Raw genomic sequence first — 15,942 nt, 5'->3', positions numbered from 1 at the left:
GGGATCATCCCCAGAAGCAGGGGGCTTACGATGCCTCCTGGGACCCCACTGCTGTGTGGAGGGCGAGGGGCAGCACTCAGCTCTCTCCTGGGCTGTCCCAGTGCCCGTGCAAAAAAAAAAATAGTGTGGCCCTCGCCCGGCTGCGTCGGCTCGGCTCGCCGCACCGCGGATATATTTTCTATATTTTTCTCTCTCTCTATATATATAGCAGTCCTGCTCCGGGTAACCGTGGCAACTGATTTTATTTTGCTTAAACCTGGCCCGGCATGTGATGCGGTGGGGAAGGAACAGCTGAGGGGGGGAGAGGGAGAGCTCGGTGCCGGGGGGAGGCTTGGCGCGGTCCCAGCCGCGCTCTGGCTTGGAGCCGTGGCGCAGGCTGGGCTGCGAGCGCCACGAGGTTGGGCTCTGTGTCCCCCAAAATGAGGACATCAGGTGGCCTTCGTGAGGCCGGGCAGGGTCTGTAGGATCTCTCCTGGGGCTGCGTGGTGTCCCTGGAGCAGTGGGAAGCCTCTGGCCAGCTCAGGGAGGAGAAGGGGAGCTCGCTGCCTCCGTCACCGGAGGACAAAGCCGCGATGGTGAGGCTGTGCCATGGGTTGAGCTGCCAGGGTTGCAGCTCGGATGTCCCCAGAGGTGGCTTTTCCTGTGGGTGGCCACGTTTTGGCATTTTGGAGAAGGCAAGAGGCCTGCCCAGCTGGCAGCCTCTTCATTTCCACCTAACCAGGGCCTTTTTTTTAGCAGATGGAGACCCCCAAACAGCACACAGACCTCGTGGCACTGAGCTTTGTCACCATCTCCTGCCCCATCTCACCATCTCCTGCCCCTCCAAAAGAGGAAGCCGAGGAGCTGGTGGGCAGCGAGGTGGCCACAGCCGGCGAGGAGCAGGAGAGGGCTAAAAACAAGGGCAAAGCAGAGCCCAAGGTCTCTCCAGATGAGCTGTGTGTGCTCCTGGCCTTCATCTCCTTCGACTGGAATTTCTGGGGCTGCCTCCACCGCCGGGACCTGGAGAGGATCCTCCTGGCGCCAGGGCATTGGAGCCCCCGGAGGGAGCCCTCCAACAGCTATCCCAAACCCAGCTCCCTCCAGGGAAGCTTGGGTGTTGGGGAAGAGGGGTGTTAGGGCAAAGAGAAAGCCCTCAACTCCGGATTTAATTCAGTTTCAGGCTGTAAAAGTGGCAGCAGCACCTTGTGTTTAACCGGGGATGGTTCCTGGAGCCCCTTCAGGTTTCACCCCGTGGCTGTTCCATCCCCTTTTCCCTCTCCAACCCCTCTCCAGCTCAGCGCAGCCCCTCTCTACCCCTTAAAACCACAACCCCTCGATAAATTTGGTCAATTTTGGGGCAGTGACAGCTCCGTGTCCCCCTCCCGGCCCCGCAGTGCTGCCTGCTGGCAGCAGAGGGCGGCAGCAGCCCGGCGCAGCGGCACCGTGCGCCCCGGTGCCTGCCCTGCAAAAAAACTTTTGGGAAGCCTCCCTCTGCTCCAACACCCCCCTCTGCTGCTCCGGGACCCTCTGTGCCCCCTGCTCCCTGCCCATTTTCCCTGGATTTGATGTTTTTCGCCCTCTTTTCATTTTTTTGCACGTTTTCAGCCCCGGGGTTTTGCGCTCCCAGCTTGGCACGGGGCCCCCCCAGCTCCAGGGCGAGCGATCCTCCAGCTGTAGGGTGGCCCCATGGAAATCAGCAGCCCCAGCACGGTGACTGGATTTAATCTCTCATGGATTTAATCTCTCCCGTCCATAATCTCTTTCCTTTAACAGTGTTTGGTCGGGTGAGGGCTCCACCGAGGCACTTTGCACGGCTCCTGCAGGGAACGGGCTGCATTCAGCAGGGAACCCCTCACCCTCTGGGCAGGACCCACGGTCCTCGAATGCTCAGCTCCCCAAAAATGCATCCCACGGGAATCTGAATGCTTCTGCCCTCCCCTTGGGGGCACCGGGCTCCTCTTAAGGCACCAAACCAACACCCTACAGGCAAGGAGCCTGGGCTGGATCCTGGCACGGGGAGCCAGCAGGGTGCTGGGTCAGGGCAAGAGGGCGCAGCCTGCTCCTTTTTCCATCTGAGCTGCCCCACAACCACCTATTTAACGAGAAACCGGGCTCCCCAAAATTAGGAGGGCAGAAATGGGATCAGGATGCCCACGGCCACCCCATCCTGCAGCCTCGTAGCGGCTGGGGGGGGGGCCGTGCTCTGCAGGAGCCCCCGTGGCAGAGCTTTAAACCCTCCACCATCCATCCCTGCACCCCGGGACAAGGCAGGGAGGGGGCTCAGGAGCTGGGGGGCTCCGTCCCCAGCCCCGTTACGGGTCCCCCCCTGCCCTCCCCATCCCTCAGTCGTCGGCCACGATGGAGAGAGCCCTCAGCTCGCTCAGCTTGGCTTCGTTCTCCCGCTCCCTCTGCTCGTCGCTCAGCCCGGGCTGGTCGATCTGCGCCGAGAGGTCCCCGAAAATTTTGTGCATCTCCGTGTAGTAGACAACCTGGGGGAGAAAAAAAAAAAAAAAGGGGTCAAGTGAGCAAAGCTGGGGGTCCCCCCTGTGTTAATGGGGTCCCTCCCGTGTTAATGGGGTCCCCCTGCATCCAGCTGGGATGTCCCCTCCCCTGCACTGGTGGCACTGTCCCCAAAACCTCTGGGGGACCCCACATCTCCGCCAGCAGGGCGCACGATGCCACGGGGTCAAATAAAGCTCGGGCAAATATTTTGGGTGCTGTTCCCCCACCCCAAATGAGGCTCTCCATGCAGGAGGCGCCGTTTCTCCGGGTCCCCTCAGGGAAATGCCTCTTCCAGTAGGACCTGGAGCCTTCCCAGTAGGGATTTGTGGGGTGGCTGCCTCGAACGGGGTCCTGGCCATCTGGGGGGGGCTACGGGGGGACACGAGCCCCCGGAGCATCACCAGAACCCTCTGGTGGCCCCGTACCTGCTGCCTGCTGGCGGCTCAGTACTTTTCCAGCCCTGGCTGCCCGAAGCTCCGGCCACATCCCCTCGAATCCCATCCCCAGCTCGCATTTGAGACGGAGCCAAAGGCCCCGAGCACACCTGTCTTGAACTAATTCTGTTTCGGGACACCGTGTTCTCCCCATTTTCTATAGATCCTATTTACAACGCGGCGGCGGCGCGCGCGTTACTGTAGGTCCTGCACCAAACAAAGCCCCGGGGCTGCTGCCAAAGGCCCCAAGCCCACCGTGGCCATACAGCCAGGCTCCAAATCCCCGTTTAATTCCCAGCTCCGCCACGAAGCCGGAGCAGGATCGCATCTAGCTGGAAAACAAAGCACGGCGAGGGGAGGAAGTGTTCCTCCAGCCGCCGGCGGGGCACCGGCGCTCCCCCTTTCATCTCCACGGGGCCACTTCAAAGCCCCCAGGCGGGGAAATATTTGTCTCCGTCGGCTCAGCCCGGGCACGTGGGTGGACAGAAGCATTTGGTGGGGGGTGTTGGAGGCTCTGCGCCCTCGCGGCACGCCGTCAGGGCACACCCGGCTCCGAGCTGTGCCATGGGAACCCAAGCGCCTGGCACGACGGCCCCGGAGGGGCTGCTGAGGGTCAAAACCCTACAGCTGCTGCTCTGGGGCTGTTTTTTTTTCCCTTTCTTGTAGGGGAGAAGCTTAGCAGCCAGTCCTTGTTCCCAGTCCCTGTTCCTAATCCCTGTTCCCAGTCCCTGATCCCAGTCCCTGATCCCAGTCCCTGTTCCTCATCCCCATTCCCAGCCCATCACCGTCTAATTTCAGCCCCGTACTTTTTCCAGGGCCATAAATAAAAGGAAAACTCAGCAGTTTCACACCAGATCTGCCTCCACGTGGCAGTTTTGCCCCGGGGATGAGGTCTCCGAGCACCACGGGGCCCGGCACACCCTGGTTCCTTGAGAGCTTTGGCCCCACAGGGCAGCCCCCGTGGGCTGTGCTCCTCGAGCGATCGCTGCTAGAGGTAGGGGCAGGGGTGGGGATGAAAATAGAAATTGCACCGAGCAATGAAAAAGCCCCAAAAAGCTGCTCAGTGAGGCGTGGAGGCAGAGCTCAGCCCCGGGATGGGATGGGATGGGATGGGATGGGATGGGATGGGGATGGAATGGGGACGGAATTGGGATGGAATGGGTTCAGGGATGGGTTTAGGGATGGGTTTAGGGATGGGGCCACGGTCCCAGCACCCCTGCCACCATCCCCCTGGCCAGGCCCCTGCAGGTGAGCAGTGACTCAGGGCTCCCGGGTGCTATTCCTGGCTCGCCACTGACTCATTAAGTTACCTTGGGCAAGCCACTTCCCTTTTCTTTTTTTTTTTGCCTTTTTTGCCTTTTTTTTTCAGCCATCTGCAGCAGGGGAAACGCTGCGCAGCCCCTGATGGGGTGAGGAACGGGGTGGGAGGGACAAATGAGGCTTGTGGGAGCAGCAGGGTGGGGGCAGCCCCGTGTTGGGTGCTGGGGTACCCTACACCTTGCTCTGGGCACCCTGCTTGGGGCACCCCAGCATCCACACTGGGCTCCCGACGAGCAGGAGGCAGAAAAAAAACAAGGAGGCAGGGACATTTGGGACATTTTGGGCAAGGCTGCTCTCCGGGGAAAGCGCCAGCAGCTCCCTCGCTGCCCAGACAGGGCAGGAGGCCGTTTGGGTTTCAAGGTCTGGGCCAAACGAGCCACCCACAAACGAGCGGCCGGGGAGGGTTGGCGTAGCTTGGCAGGGGGGAAAGGCCGGCGAAATTTGGCCGTGGCTCCAGGGAGTCTGCTCGTTTCAGCTGCCACGGCTGGAACACGGGGCCCCCTGCTCCCGATTGTGAAGGGAACGGTGAAAATGTGAAGGGAACGGTGAAAACAGCATCCCCAGCACCCAGCCAGGCGGCGGCAGGGCGAATGGGAGCCATCCCCAGGAGCAGCAGCCGGGATTTCGGGGATTTCGCCGCCTCCTGGTGCTCGGCACACGCTCGTGGCCGAGGGTCAGCCCTTCCCAAAGCTCCTGCAGCGGGGGAGAAGGGGTTCTGTCCCTGCCAAAATGTGCCAGCTCTGGTTGCCAGAGGACGGCTACGTGGTGCTCAGCTCGACAAAGTGGCTTTTTTAAGGGCAATTTGGGCCCAGGGGGGGTCCCTGGAGCTCATCTCACCTGCGCCCGGACCAGGGACTCGAAGCTGGGCTTGAAGTAATCGATGCGGCTGCTGTAAAATTTGGGCATCTCCTCCAGGAGCTGCTTGTTTTTGGCCTCAAAGTCCTCCTTCACCGGCCGCAGCTCCTCACGGGCCTGAAAAACGAGACGGGAGGGGGGTCAAAAAGCTGGGGAAAGCCCTGACTGGGCAGAGCCGCGAGGATGGTGACCAAAAAAACCAAATTTTGGGCCTCAGCTCTGCCCCAGGCCATCGGGAAAACCCAGGGCTGTGTCCCCCAGGGCTGTGTCCCCCCATCCTCACCCCCTGTCACCCCCAAGAGCATCGCCAGCTTCTCCCCCCCCCAACTCTCCTCTTTCGCCCGTGACCTTCAGCTGAGCGAGCCCACCCGGCTTCTTTAAACAGAAGCGTGGGGAGAAAGGGAAATGTCTCCGGGATGGTGTGGAAAAGGGCAGGAGGGGGTGGGCAGTGAAATCTTAGACCCGGCCAAGTCTGCCGCTTAATCCTGCCGCAATTCCGACGGGCGGGGGGGCACCGGGGTGCCAAAAAACCCATGCACGATGCCGGGTGGAAAGGAGAAAATTTGGGGTCGGGGAGGAACGGGGCAGAAAGGCTGGGACGGGGAGTGTTTTAATTCAGTGGGGAGGAGGGTTTGAACTCGTCCAGCGTCGAGCAGCATCACGTTTTGGGCTCAAAAAGGCACAAAACTCAACGGTGAGCCCTTGTTGAGATTCCCCGATTTGCCACCAAACTCGGGGACACGAATTTGGGGTTTCTGGAGAGCAGTGGGCGCCTGAGCTCACGCCGCGGTGAGCTGTCTTTGCAGAAGGGGGGGGAATTATATCACAGGGAAGTTCATTAGGGGGAAAAAAAAAAAAAAACACGAAATAACTAAAACCTGCTTAATCACCAGGACAAAAGCACTCGCAGTTTTCCAGCCGCAGCTTTAGGCACCGGGGCTAAGCAAAGTAAGCGGCTTACGGCTAAAGCTGAGGTCTCTTTTGTCAGCGCCGCCGGGGCTGTTCTTTAACACAAAACTTCATTTTTTTGCCATCAGAAAAATCCACGCTCTTTGGGCTCCCGGGAAAGCCACCCGGCTCCTTTTCAGCATCCCGCAAACCTTCTGCGGGAGCAGGGGTTGGGGCGAGAATTTCCGGAGAAAATCAGGGCGATCCTGCTCAGATTTGGGAGAGAAAAAGGGGAATCTGGCGAAGCTGCCTGGTGACCGATTACTGCGATTTTCCAGGACGAATTTTTTCTTTTTCTTTTTTTTTTGTGCAACAGGTGGCAAGCACCACGGCTCGGGAGGCTCTGCTCCCTGCCTCCAGCTGCTCGGGCAGGCGCGGAGGGCGAGGGGAATTCCTCCTGCTCATCCCAGCCTTTTTCCTTTTTTTATTTTTGATTTCCCTTCATTTTAAAACCAGAAAGCTCAGCGTGGCTTTGGAAGAGATCCACCCGAACCCATCGGGGCTCCCAAGCGGCCACGAAACTCGTGGCCAAGGTTGTCCCAAGGCTTCGGGGCCGTACCTGGTGCAGCTTGGCGAGGACGGGGCCGGTTCTCTCCTTCTCCTCGTACTTCTCCACCTTGGACTGCAGGCGCTTGTAGTCCTGCAGGGCTTGCTCGCGGCGCTTCACTGCCATGTTCAGGCTGGGGAAAACGCTGCTGAACCTGCCGGGGAGAAGAGCACGGGACGGGGTTGAGCGGGGACGAGGCACCGAGGACAACCTGCCACCCCAAAGCCTCCCCGGGGAATGTGCCACCCCAAAAACCCCCGGGGAAATGTGCCACCCCAAAGCCCCCCGGGGGAATCTGCCACCCCAAAGCCCCCCAGATTGCAAAGGGGTCGCTCGGTGGCCCCGCTGCTGTCCCTACAGGCCGGTGGGAACTGGGGAAAAAGTGCCCCTAAATCCCCACTCGGTCACGCGCCGTCGTTGTGCTACAAAGCCCTTCAGATCTCCCGCAGCTCCTTCCAACAGCTGCACCACGACGGGCCAGGAGAAGCCAACGAAGCCCTGGGAGGTGCTGAGAGGGCTCAGGATACGGCCCTGGCATGGCAAAATGCAGGGGATGGAGGAAGAGGAAAGCCGGGAGCTGCAATCCCTGCTCTGCCCTCGCACCGCCGGCCCCGTTCCTGTCCAAAATTCAGCCCCGTGCAGGGTCAGGATTGAGAAAATGCTGAATAAAAACACCCAGGGGGGTCAGCACAGCCCGGCCCCAACCCCAAAACTTTCCTTAGGTTCCTCCAGGAGGCTGGAAGAAAGGTTGACCTTATACACATACACGATTTGTGAGTCCTTGCCAAGGTTTTGGGGTTTTTGTTAGGGTCCATCCTCGTGTTTCGGGGTGCGTTTTTCAACAACTATTAGAAAAAAATCTCGCCCGATTTGGGAAGCCTGGTAAAAGCGCTCGGAAGCTCCCAACCTGCTTCTGGGCTTGCCTGCCAGCCCTTCTGGTTTTACCATTAATTCCTTATTTTTAACAGCTTTCCCCCTCTCTCCCAAAGCTGCCTTATCTGGGACAGGGACGGAAGCTGCCCCGGAGAACAATGCTGTTAATTCGGGCGAGCAAAGCAAAGAGGAAAAAAAAAAATTGCACTTTTTCCCCGTTTCCTCGTGCGTGCGCAGCTAGCTAACGTGTTTTTGTTTTTTTTTTTCCCCAATATTTTGCTTCGAAAAGCAAAAAGCAGGCACGAAGTGTTTAGGAACGTCCCTGCGTGGTGAAGGTGAAGGGAGCAGGAGAAAGATTCCCTGCTACGCCTCCCGTCTCCTATATGGCAGGGCTGGAGTCCTTCTGTTTGGGGCTACCCACCCCAAATGGGAGGACTGCGATGTGCCAGGCTAGGGGAAGCCTCCTGTTATTAAAAGGTGTCACAAATCGAGGGAATGGGAACATCTGACAGCAAGGACGGGGCCCCGATGGCTGAGGACGCCCACGCTGCCGCGCGCTCACCCCGCTGGCGTCCCCGCTCCCTGCAAAGCCACAAAATGCCCCCAAGCTGCTCCCAAAAACCCCCGAGAGCTGCTCCCAAACACCCCGACCTCCCCGGGCACCCCCTTGAGGACATCCCACGGGGGCAGCGGTCCCCAAAACCACCCGTGGGGGCAGCCCCCCTCGTCCTGGCAGCAGGAACGGGGGTGCCACCCGCTGCGTGTCCGTGGCAGGAGGCGCAGCTGGGAGCTGAATTTACGGCCCCGTGCAACCTGCAAAAGTCATCAGGGAGCAGGAGGCCGGCCGGGTGTCACCCTGCCATCCAGCTGGCCCCCCGAGTGTCAGATGCTGCTGCCCCGAGATGGCTTTTTATGGTAAACCTCACATCGGGATGCCACCAGCAGCCTGCGGGGGCTCCCGGCTGCGCAGGGCTCCGAGCTCAGCCTCACCGTCCCATGGGCTGCGGGGATAATTCCTCCTCCTTTTTCCGCATGGTGCCCCAAAACGTGCCCAAAAAGGGCTGGGAAGTGAAGGATGTGGCACGGGAACAAGGGGCTGCATGGAAAGAGGGGTTGGGGTGCCCAGGTTTCGAGGTGGACACGGTGCAAAGGCGCACGCGCTCGGTGCCGGCAGCACGACCTTGTCAGCAGCTCCTGGCTGCAGTTTCGGGAGAAATAATCCTAATTATTAATTAGCTGGTAATGGGGACGAGCAGTGCCATCAGGCCACGGGGCCACGTCTTGATTTTTGGGGTAATTCCCCAACGGGGGGCGCAGAACCTTGAACCACCGGGTGCCTCCCCGGTGCCGACGGGGTGGCCTCAACCCTACAAACCCAGCTGCTTCCCCGCGATGTATGGGGCAGGAGAAGCCAGAAATAGGGTTGGGAATGGTCCCGTCACCAGCTTGTGGGGTGGCAGAGCACCAAAAGCCACCTCCGGGGCTGCCAAGCATCGCGTCAGCACCACGCACAGGGTTTTAAACAGCGATTTTCCCCTCTTTTGAGAGCTTTCCCAAGCTTTTTCGGCACTTCCCCGCTGCTCACACATGAAAAGAGGCACCGAGAGGAGCGGAGAATTAGCGTGCAGCCCTTTTACATCCGACAAGCCCCGTCCCGCAGGGCGAGAGCAAAGCCTTTGGCTCCGAAACGCAGCGAGGGAGAAGGCAGGAGACCATCGGCGACATAGTTTCCACGCGCTTTGAAGTTAAATCTGGTTTGAAAGCGAAAAAGGCTGGATCGTTTTCTGGTCCCTAGCATCCACTTGATCATTTTTTTCCCCTTTTTTTTTGTCCCTAGCATCAACTCAATCGTTTTTTTTCCCCTTTTTTTGTCCCTAGCATCGACTCGGTGAGGTTTTGCAGCCGGTAACGGGCGGCCACCGTACTCCGGTGGTGCTTTAAAAAAATAAAACGGAGCTGCTGAAGCTGAAGCTCGAGGCTGTCGCCATGTAGGCACAGCAGCCACCGTCTCCCAGGGCCTTTTAATGCACGGATTATTTCTGCGTTTCATGGAGAGGGAGGTTTTGCACCTGTGACGCACCATGCCAGCTCCTCAACCCCTAACCACCGGGTCGTGGGGCTGAATAAAAGCCACCAAAACCCTGCTGGGTGCCAGCGTGGCTGGTGGCACCTCCGGCTGTGTTTCAGCGAGGTTTTTCTTCTCCCTGGCAGGAGCAGGAGGAGCTGGGTCCCCCTGGTGCACCCCGGACACCTCGGCGAGCTCATCCCGTGCCGGAGATGCTCACAGAGGGTGGCTGAGCCTCCTGGCTTCGTTTTTCCCTTGGATCTGATCAGCTCAGGCAGGGGAGCCTGATCCGCAGCGAGTCGAGGCTGCCCCTCGAAGGAATTCCTCCAAATGAATGCCCCAAAACCCGTGAGCGCTGAGATTCACCCGAAGGTCGGGGAGAATTGGGTTTCTTTGCCACCTTGGAGCCCTGCCCGGGTTTTTTCCTCCTTTTTCAGGAGGGAGCCGCGTACAGAAATGATCTCAAGAGAACGCCAGGGGTGGGAAACACAAGCAGAGGGCGAGGGGAGGATCCCTGCGCCTGCCAAATTATTCCCAGGACGTAACCAAAGGGTGAGTGGCCGCACAAACATCCCATGTGTTAATCACAAACCCTCCTGGTGGAAAGCCTGGCAGCCAAAAAAGCCCCCAAAAGCCCCCAGCACGTCCCCCTGCCTCCCAATCCCTGCCCCAACAACCCCGTGAGCATCCCAAATCTTTTCCCAAGTGCTTCGGAGAGCCAAAAACACGCCCAGACCCCAGCCTCTTGCTCCGTGCCCCGCTTTGAACACAAAGCAGCCAAAATTGGGGCTGGCTCCGAAAAAATTTAACGGGTACGGCGCTGAAAACACAGGGGAGGGGAGGTGAAACAGCAGCAGCACGGGGCATTAGGGCCCCGGCCACGAAAGCAGCTTGCAGAATAAGCTGCCGCCGCTCCTTGTCACTTTTTAGGCAGCGGATTACGGCGCAGGCAGCTTAGGAGGAGCAGGTGAGGGGAGATAGGAGGGGATAACCAAAAGGAAATCCGAATTCCTGCCTCCCCGCTGCCCGCCAGGGTGAGCTCCTCTTCGGGTGGCGGTTTAACCCTGAAAAAATAATGTATTTTTAATTTATTTTTAAGGAAAAAAATAAGAAATCACCCCGTTCTCTGGATTATAAATACCCTTGCCACCTCGGCTCCGCTCCAGCCTCCCGTAATTAAAATTGAGAAAAGGGCTCGAGGCGCAGGGAAAAAGGATGCTAAAATTTATTTTTCCTCCCTGTTTTGCAGGTGCCCCGAGCACGACCAGGCTGGCACGCACGGGCGCTCATCCTTGGGGCTTGGGAAATAAAAATCAAAAGCAATTGTGCAGGGGTAGCACCGGGTACGGGGGAAGAAAGAGCTACGGAGATGGAGAAGGGCTGGAGGAGGAGGAGGAGGAGGGCCGGAGAGGCACGAGGAAGGCTCAGCGAGGCCGAAGCATGCGGGCTATGCTGGGGGATGCCTGCCATGCCTCAACCCGTGCCCACGCCGTCCGTCGTGGGCCCGTCCGCCCACCAGGAAGGGGAAATGAAAAGCAGCCCTTCCGAGCCAGAAAAAAAATATATAAAATAAAATAAAATGAAAATAAAAATACCCCAAGCGGGCTGGGGATTTAGGCTAAGAGCCATGGGTTGTTGTGGGGGGTGTTGGGCAGCCGTGTGGCTAGCTTTGTGCGTGAAATCCTCATTAGGGGCTCGTAAGGACACGAAAGCTGCTTTTCCTTTTCCGGTCCCTGGCACCCCTGGGGCTCCTCGAGGCCGGCGAGCGCCGCTGCTGCCAGGGGGGGACGTGCAGGGCGAGGGCTCAGGGGGGCTGGAGGGGTGAGGAGCCCCCAGACCCTCGTTTGTGCATGGCCATGGGGGCTTGGCTGCTCCCCTCGGGGTGGTTTTTGCCTCCCCGGATGGGATTTGGGGGCGAAATGCTGGGTTTTAGGACCGGTGTGTCTGGCTTTAAGGGAATTGCTGCAGCAGGGGGATGGGGACAGGGGGATGGTGGCACCGTGGTGACACCGTGGCCGCTGCTCAGACGGATGGAGCTGGTTAAAGCGAGAGGCTGGGGGAATAAAAGCGGCTCCCAGCGCCAAAGGCATTAAAGGCTGGGGATCTCCAAACCACCTGGCCCCCCTAAGCCGCTTCCTTCCTCAGAAGGGACACCGAGGTGACGGCACGCGGTCTGCCCCCGGCCCCAAAGGCACCTCGCTGGGAACAGGGAGAGGGAAGCAAAAATCCATCTGCTTTCTGCCCGCCGTGCCCCAAAAGATGCCAATTCGGCGTGAATTTGGGCTGCAGGAGGGGTGCGGATCCCCCCTGACCTCCCCCAGCTCCCCCTTTCCCACCCTGAGCCCCCTTTAAATCCGCTGCTGCTTCCTTCTGCGTGGTTTAACCTAATATATTTCCCCCAAACCTACCAGCAGAGTGGAGCCTGCGCTGCACATGTGCCTCTGATTACAGCCCGGCTAATTGCTTGGCTTCTACTTATCTGTGTCTTTGGCTAATAAACCACAGAAGACCACCAGTGAAGCCCTAATAAAGCACAGCTGGCGGAGCAGAGCCCGTTTCTAGGTCAAAGCCAGTTTGGGAGAGGCTGGGGAGAGCCGTCTCGGAGCGGGGTAAGCCCTACCTAGCTGGAAATCAGAGCTCCCCGAGGCAGCTTGCATTAATCCCAAACTTTTATCCCCGAAACGTCGCCGGGTTTTCTCCGGCAGCGGGACAAGGGGAGGCGCAAGCTTTGCGTTTCTCTCCTGCTTCTCATCAGCCTCCGAAAGGACCCTTGGGCTCCTCAGAAATGTTCCTGGCTCGTCCACGCACGTACCTATGCTGCTGGAGGTTCAGAAAGGAGGGAAAAGGGAACAATTTTGGGTTCGTTTTCTGTTCGGCACCGAGGCGCAGCCTCTGCAGGCGGGGGGGCGGGAGCTGTTTAAGAGCACGCAGCAACCGCTCGCAGGTGCCAAAGGGCAGGAAAAGGGAAAAAAAAAACCACCACAGTGGAGTCGAATGGAAATTTAGGAAGTTGGAGAGGATTGCCAGGGCTGGAAAGGAGCCAGGGAGCTGAAGTAAACACCCTCATGTCCATTTAACCGAGGATGGGGCTGATAAAAGGCGACCTGAGTGCAAGAAAACCTCCCAGCGAAGCTCCGTGCCACGCTCAGGCCAACCAGCCCCGTGTCCTGCAAGGCCCTGACATTCCCCTGGTGTTTCCCTAGGGCAGGAACAACACGGCGTGACCCTACAGGGATGCCCCCAAAGGGGTTTTGCCCCTCCTGCGCCTCCGCCCCGAGCCCAACGACAGCGGCGACGCAGGAGCGGCTTCGGCACCTCGAGCTGAAGCTTGGCTGGGGTTTAAAACACAAGGCGAGGTTTGCAGGGAAAAAAAATAAAAGGTATTCTTGTTCAGTTGGGGGAAAAAAAATGAAAAAAAAAAGGGAAGATTTCAGACGCACGAGCCCTTCTTCCAATTTTAACAGAATGCTGGAAGAAGAAGTTAATGTATCTTTCATGAGGACAATCTAGATAATAAGCAACACAATTCCACAGCACAAGCCTGTGTTGTTTTTTTTTTTTTCTTTTATCTTCATGTGTGTTTTTTTTTCCCTAAATAACCGAGAATTTCTGGCCGTCGATGGGGGACCAGGGCGATGCTTGAGTCACCAAACATCCCCCGACCGGCGGCGCGGCGTAACCTCACGCACGGAGCGCTAACGCAGGGATTTTTACTTTCAGATTTGGGCAGAAACAACAACTTTAAGAAAAAAAAAAAAACAACAAAACACGCATAAAAAAACCTCAGCCTGTGTCAAAGCTAAACTAAAATTGTTATTCAGCAATTTGCAACACTTACTGTCATATTAAAGTCATTTTATTTTATTTTCGCTCGCCTGCTCCGTTCCCCCTAACAAAAGCAGCAGAGCTCTGGGTTTCAGGAGCTGTTTGGTGCAGCGGCGACCCTAAAATGTTTGGGGGGGACAGCCTGCGACACCGACACCGCTCAGGGCTGCCAGCACTGCTGGAAATCGGGCAGGCGGAGGTGAATTTTTTGTCAACAACCCGATTTTTTGTCAACTGGGTGGCAAAACCACTGCGGCGCCGAGGCACGAGCGAGCCGTGACGCACCGCGCGGCTGAAGTGAGCTCCTGATGGCAGGGAGGGAAAGGGGGAAAGGGGGAAAGGGGAAAGCTGCTCCCGGAGCAATGGGGTCAGCAGCTTCAGCTCGCACGCCCCGCTAAGGTTTTAGTTCCAAAACTGGGGATGGGCACGGTTTGGAGAGGGATCCGGCACCGAGCCTGGCTGGAGATGTATTGCCTGGGGAAACCCCAAAGCCCCCAGCCCCAAAGCCCTAAATCTCTGCAGCCCCAAAGCCCTGAAGCCCCCAGCCCCAAAGCACAGGGAGCACGCTCCTCCTGGCAGGGGGCTCCCTGCATGCCTGCAGTTTCAGAAGCATTTAAAGCATCGTGCAGAGGGCTGCGAGATGCTTTCCAGGGTCTCGGATATCCCAACCCTTCACCAGTTATTAGCCGGGGACTGGGAACGCCACTGGGTTTTCTGTCCCTATTCCCCACCTGCCCTTTGCCTAGCTACGCTGGCACTACGATGACTCTTCCCTTGGATATGCTACAAAAACACGGAGCAGCTTTCCCTTAAAGCAAATTAAAAACATTTCTGTGCTTTAATAAAACCCTTTCTATGCTTATTTTTTTAATAGAAAACCTGCAGAGGAACGGAGCTCGCTCAAACACTCGGTGCCCGCAGCGCTGGGCTGGGCCACCCCACCCCTACCCGCTGCCCATTTTGCTTTTTTAACCAGAAAAAAAAAGGTTGGAAGTCACCAACACACCTCTGGATGACCCAACGCACTCGTTACCACTCCTCCCAGGTGTCCTTGAAAGCACGGATAAATAAATTTGGCGCTAGGGCACGAGCTCTGCGCCTTCGCCACCAAGGGGGCCGCCGGTTTGTCCCGGGGGTGTGCACGGGGCAGCCTTAAAAAGGGGCACGGGTGTGACGAACCCCCGAGGAGAGGCTGGTACTTACTTTTTCAAAGGCTCTATGACTGTTTTCTGGATCTGATTCACCTGTGGGAAGGAAGAGGGAGGATTAGACGCCAGGCTGGTTGGAAAAAGGGTTTGCGCAGTGCCCGCTGTGCCCTTTACCCAAAATCAAGCAATTTGCCTCCCGTGTCCTAAAACCCCCGGCACAGGGTCAGAAAAAGCATTTGTGGAGATTTTGGTGGGGAAAACCCACCTCGGAGGCGAGGATAAAAAGGGAAGGATGGGGCTGGAAGGGGCAGAGCCACCCCCGAGCACCCCCGGTGCCTCCTCCCCAAAGCCACCCTCACCTTCTCCTGGTTGAAGGAGTCCATCCTCTTCATCGCCGTGTCGAAGGCCGTGACCATCTCCAGGAAGCCGGGCTCCTGCTCGCACAGGGGGTTGGAGAGCAGGTCCGAAGAGATTTTCACGGCCGATTTGGACATGGCTGAGCGTGGCCGGGGCCGGGGGCGTGCGGAGGGAAGCAGAGAGGGACAGGTCTGAGCGGCTGGAGCTGCACACCCCCGGGGAACCCAGCCCAAACCCTGCACGGGGACGGATTCGGGGACCTCTGCACATCAGCACAACCCTCCTGGGGGCATTCAGCACCGGGTGAGGGATGAAAAGGGAAAAAAAATAGCCCTTCATTCATGTAAACACCCCGAGAACTGTTTTTATATAAGTTAAGCCTGCACCACTTTGATGTACGGCTTGTGATGCTGCCAGAAATAATACCAGACTAACAAAACCGCTGCTCTTTTTTTAAAAAAAACAAAATGTAGATGTTTTTTTTTTAATGTCTTTTCTTGACAGACTATTAAGTGTCACTCTCAGGCTCACTACAGCTCTTCCACAATGAGAAAAATCACAGTCCATTAAGTCTTTCAAACAGCTTTACAAAAATATATATCTGAAGTGGATTTAGTGCCGGTGGAAAAGGACCAGACTGACAGGACTGGAAGACGAGGTTTCTCTCTTTTCCTCTCAAAATAGGCACTACACCAAGCGGCAGAGACACAAGCTTGCTAAGCACTTTCCCTCGATGAGCCTCATTTTTCTGCCCGTGGAAACGGACTCCAAAAGCGAGAGGAAAATGCAAAGACCCCGAGACGGCCACCAGGAAATCCAGGGCGCAGTCTGAGGGGCTTCGGTTCCTGCCCTGCCGAGCCCTTTTTTGCTTGTTTTCCATCAGACAAATCCGTCCTCCTTTAATTAAAGAAAATTAACCCCCCCCCATGATGGGGCTACCGGTGAAACAACCGAGGTACGGAAGGGGAAAAGATGAGCAAAAAGGCAAGCGTCGACGTGAAATGAAGAAGAAAAAAAAAGTCAATGCTACTAAAAAAAAAAGTAAAAATCGGTCTCTTTCGTCAGCACCGCTGCTGGAAGTTATTCAGT

At 57.5% G+C, this 15,942-nt stretch overlaps 1 protein-coding gene across 1 annotated transcript in view; it reads right to left on the bottom strand.

The window, feature by feature from the left end:
* Positions 1-1,694: 1,694 nt before the first annotated feature.
* Positions 1,695-15,942, bottom strand: part of BIN3 (bridging integrator 3) — a 31,824-nt gene continuing 17,576 nt past the window's right edge. The window contains exons 5-9 of the mRNA XM_032204200.1: positions 14,856-14,992; positions 14,552-14,592; positions 6,598-6,739; positions 5,073-5,207; positions 1,695-2,468 (exon numbers count right to left, since the gene is read on the bottom strand). Of these exons, the coding sequence (XP_032060091.1) occupies positions 2,322-2,468; positions 5,073-5,207; positions 6,598-6,739; positions 14,552-14,592; positions 14,856-14,992 (602 nt within the window). The 3' untranslated portion in view covers positions 1,695-2,321. The remainder of the gene's footprint in view (positions 2,469-5,072; positions 5,208-6,597; positions 6,740-14,551; positions 14,593-14,855; positions 14,993-15,942) is intronic.

Source organism: Aythya fuligula, chromosome 27, assembly GCF_009819795.1.
Source record: "Aythya fuligula isolate bAytFul2 chromosome 27, bAytFul2.pri, whole genome shotgun sequence".
Classification (NCBI taxonomy): domain Eukaryota; kingdom Metazoa; phylum Chordata; class Aves; order Anseriformes; family Anatidae; genus Aythya; species Aythya fuligula.
Note: the sequence above shows the minus strand (reverse complement) of the source record. Positions and strands in the feature narration are given on the sequence as shown.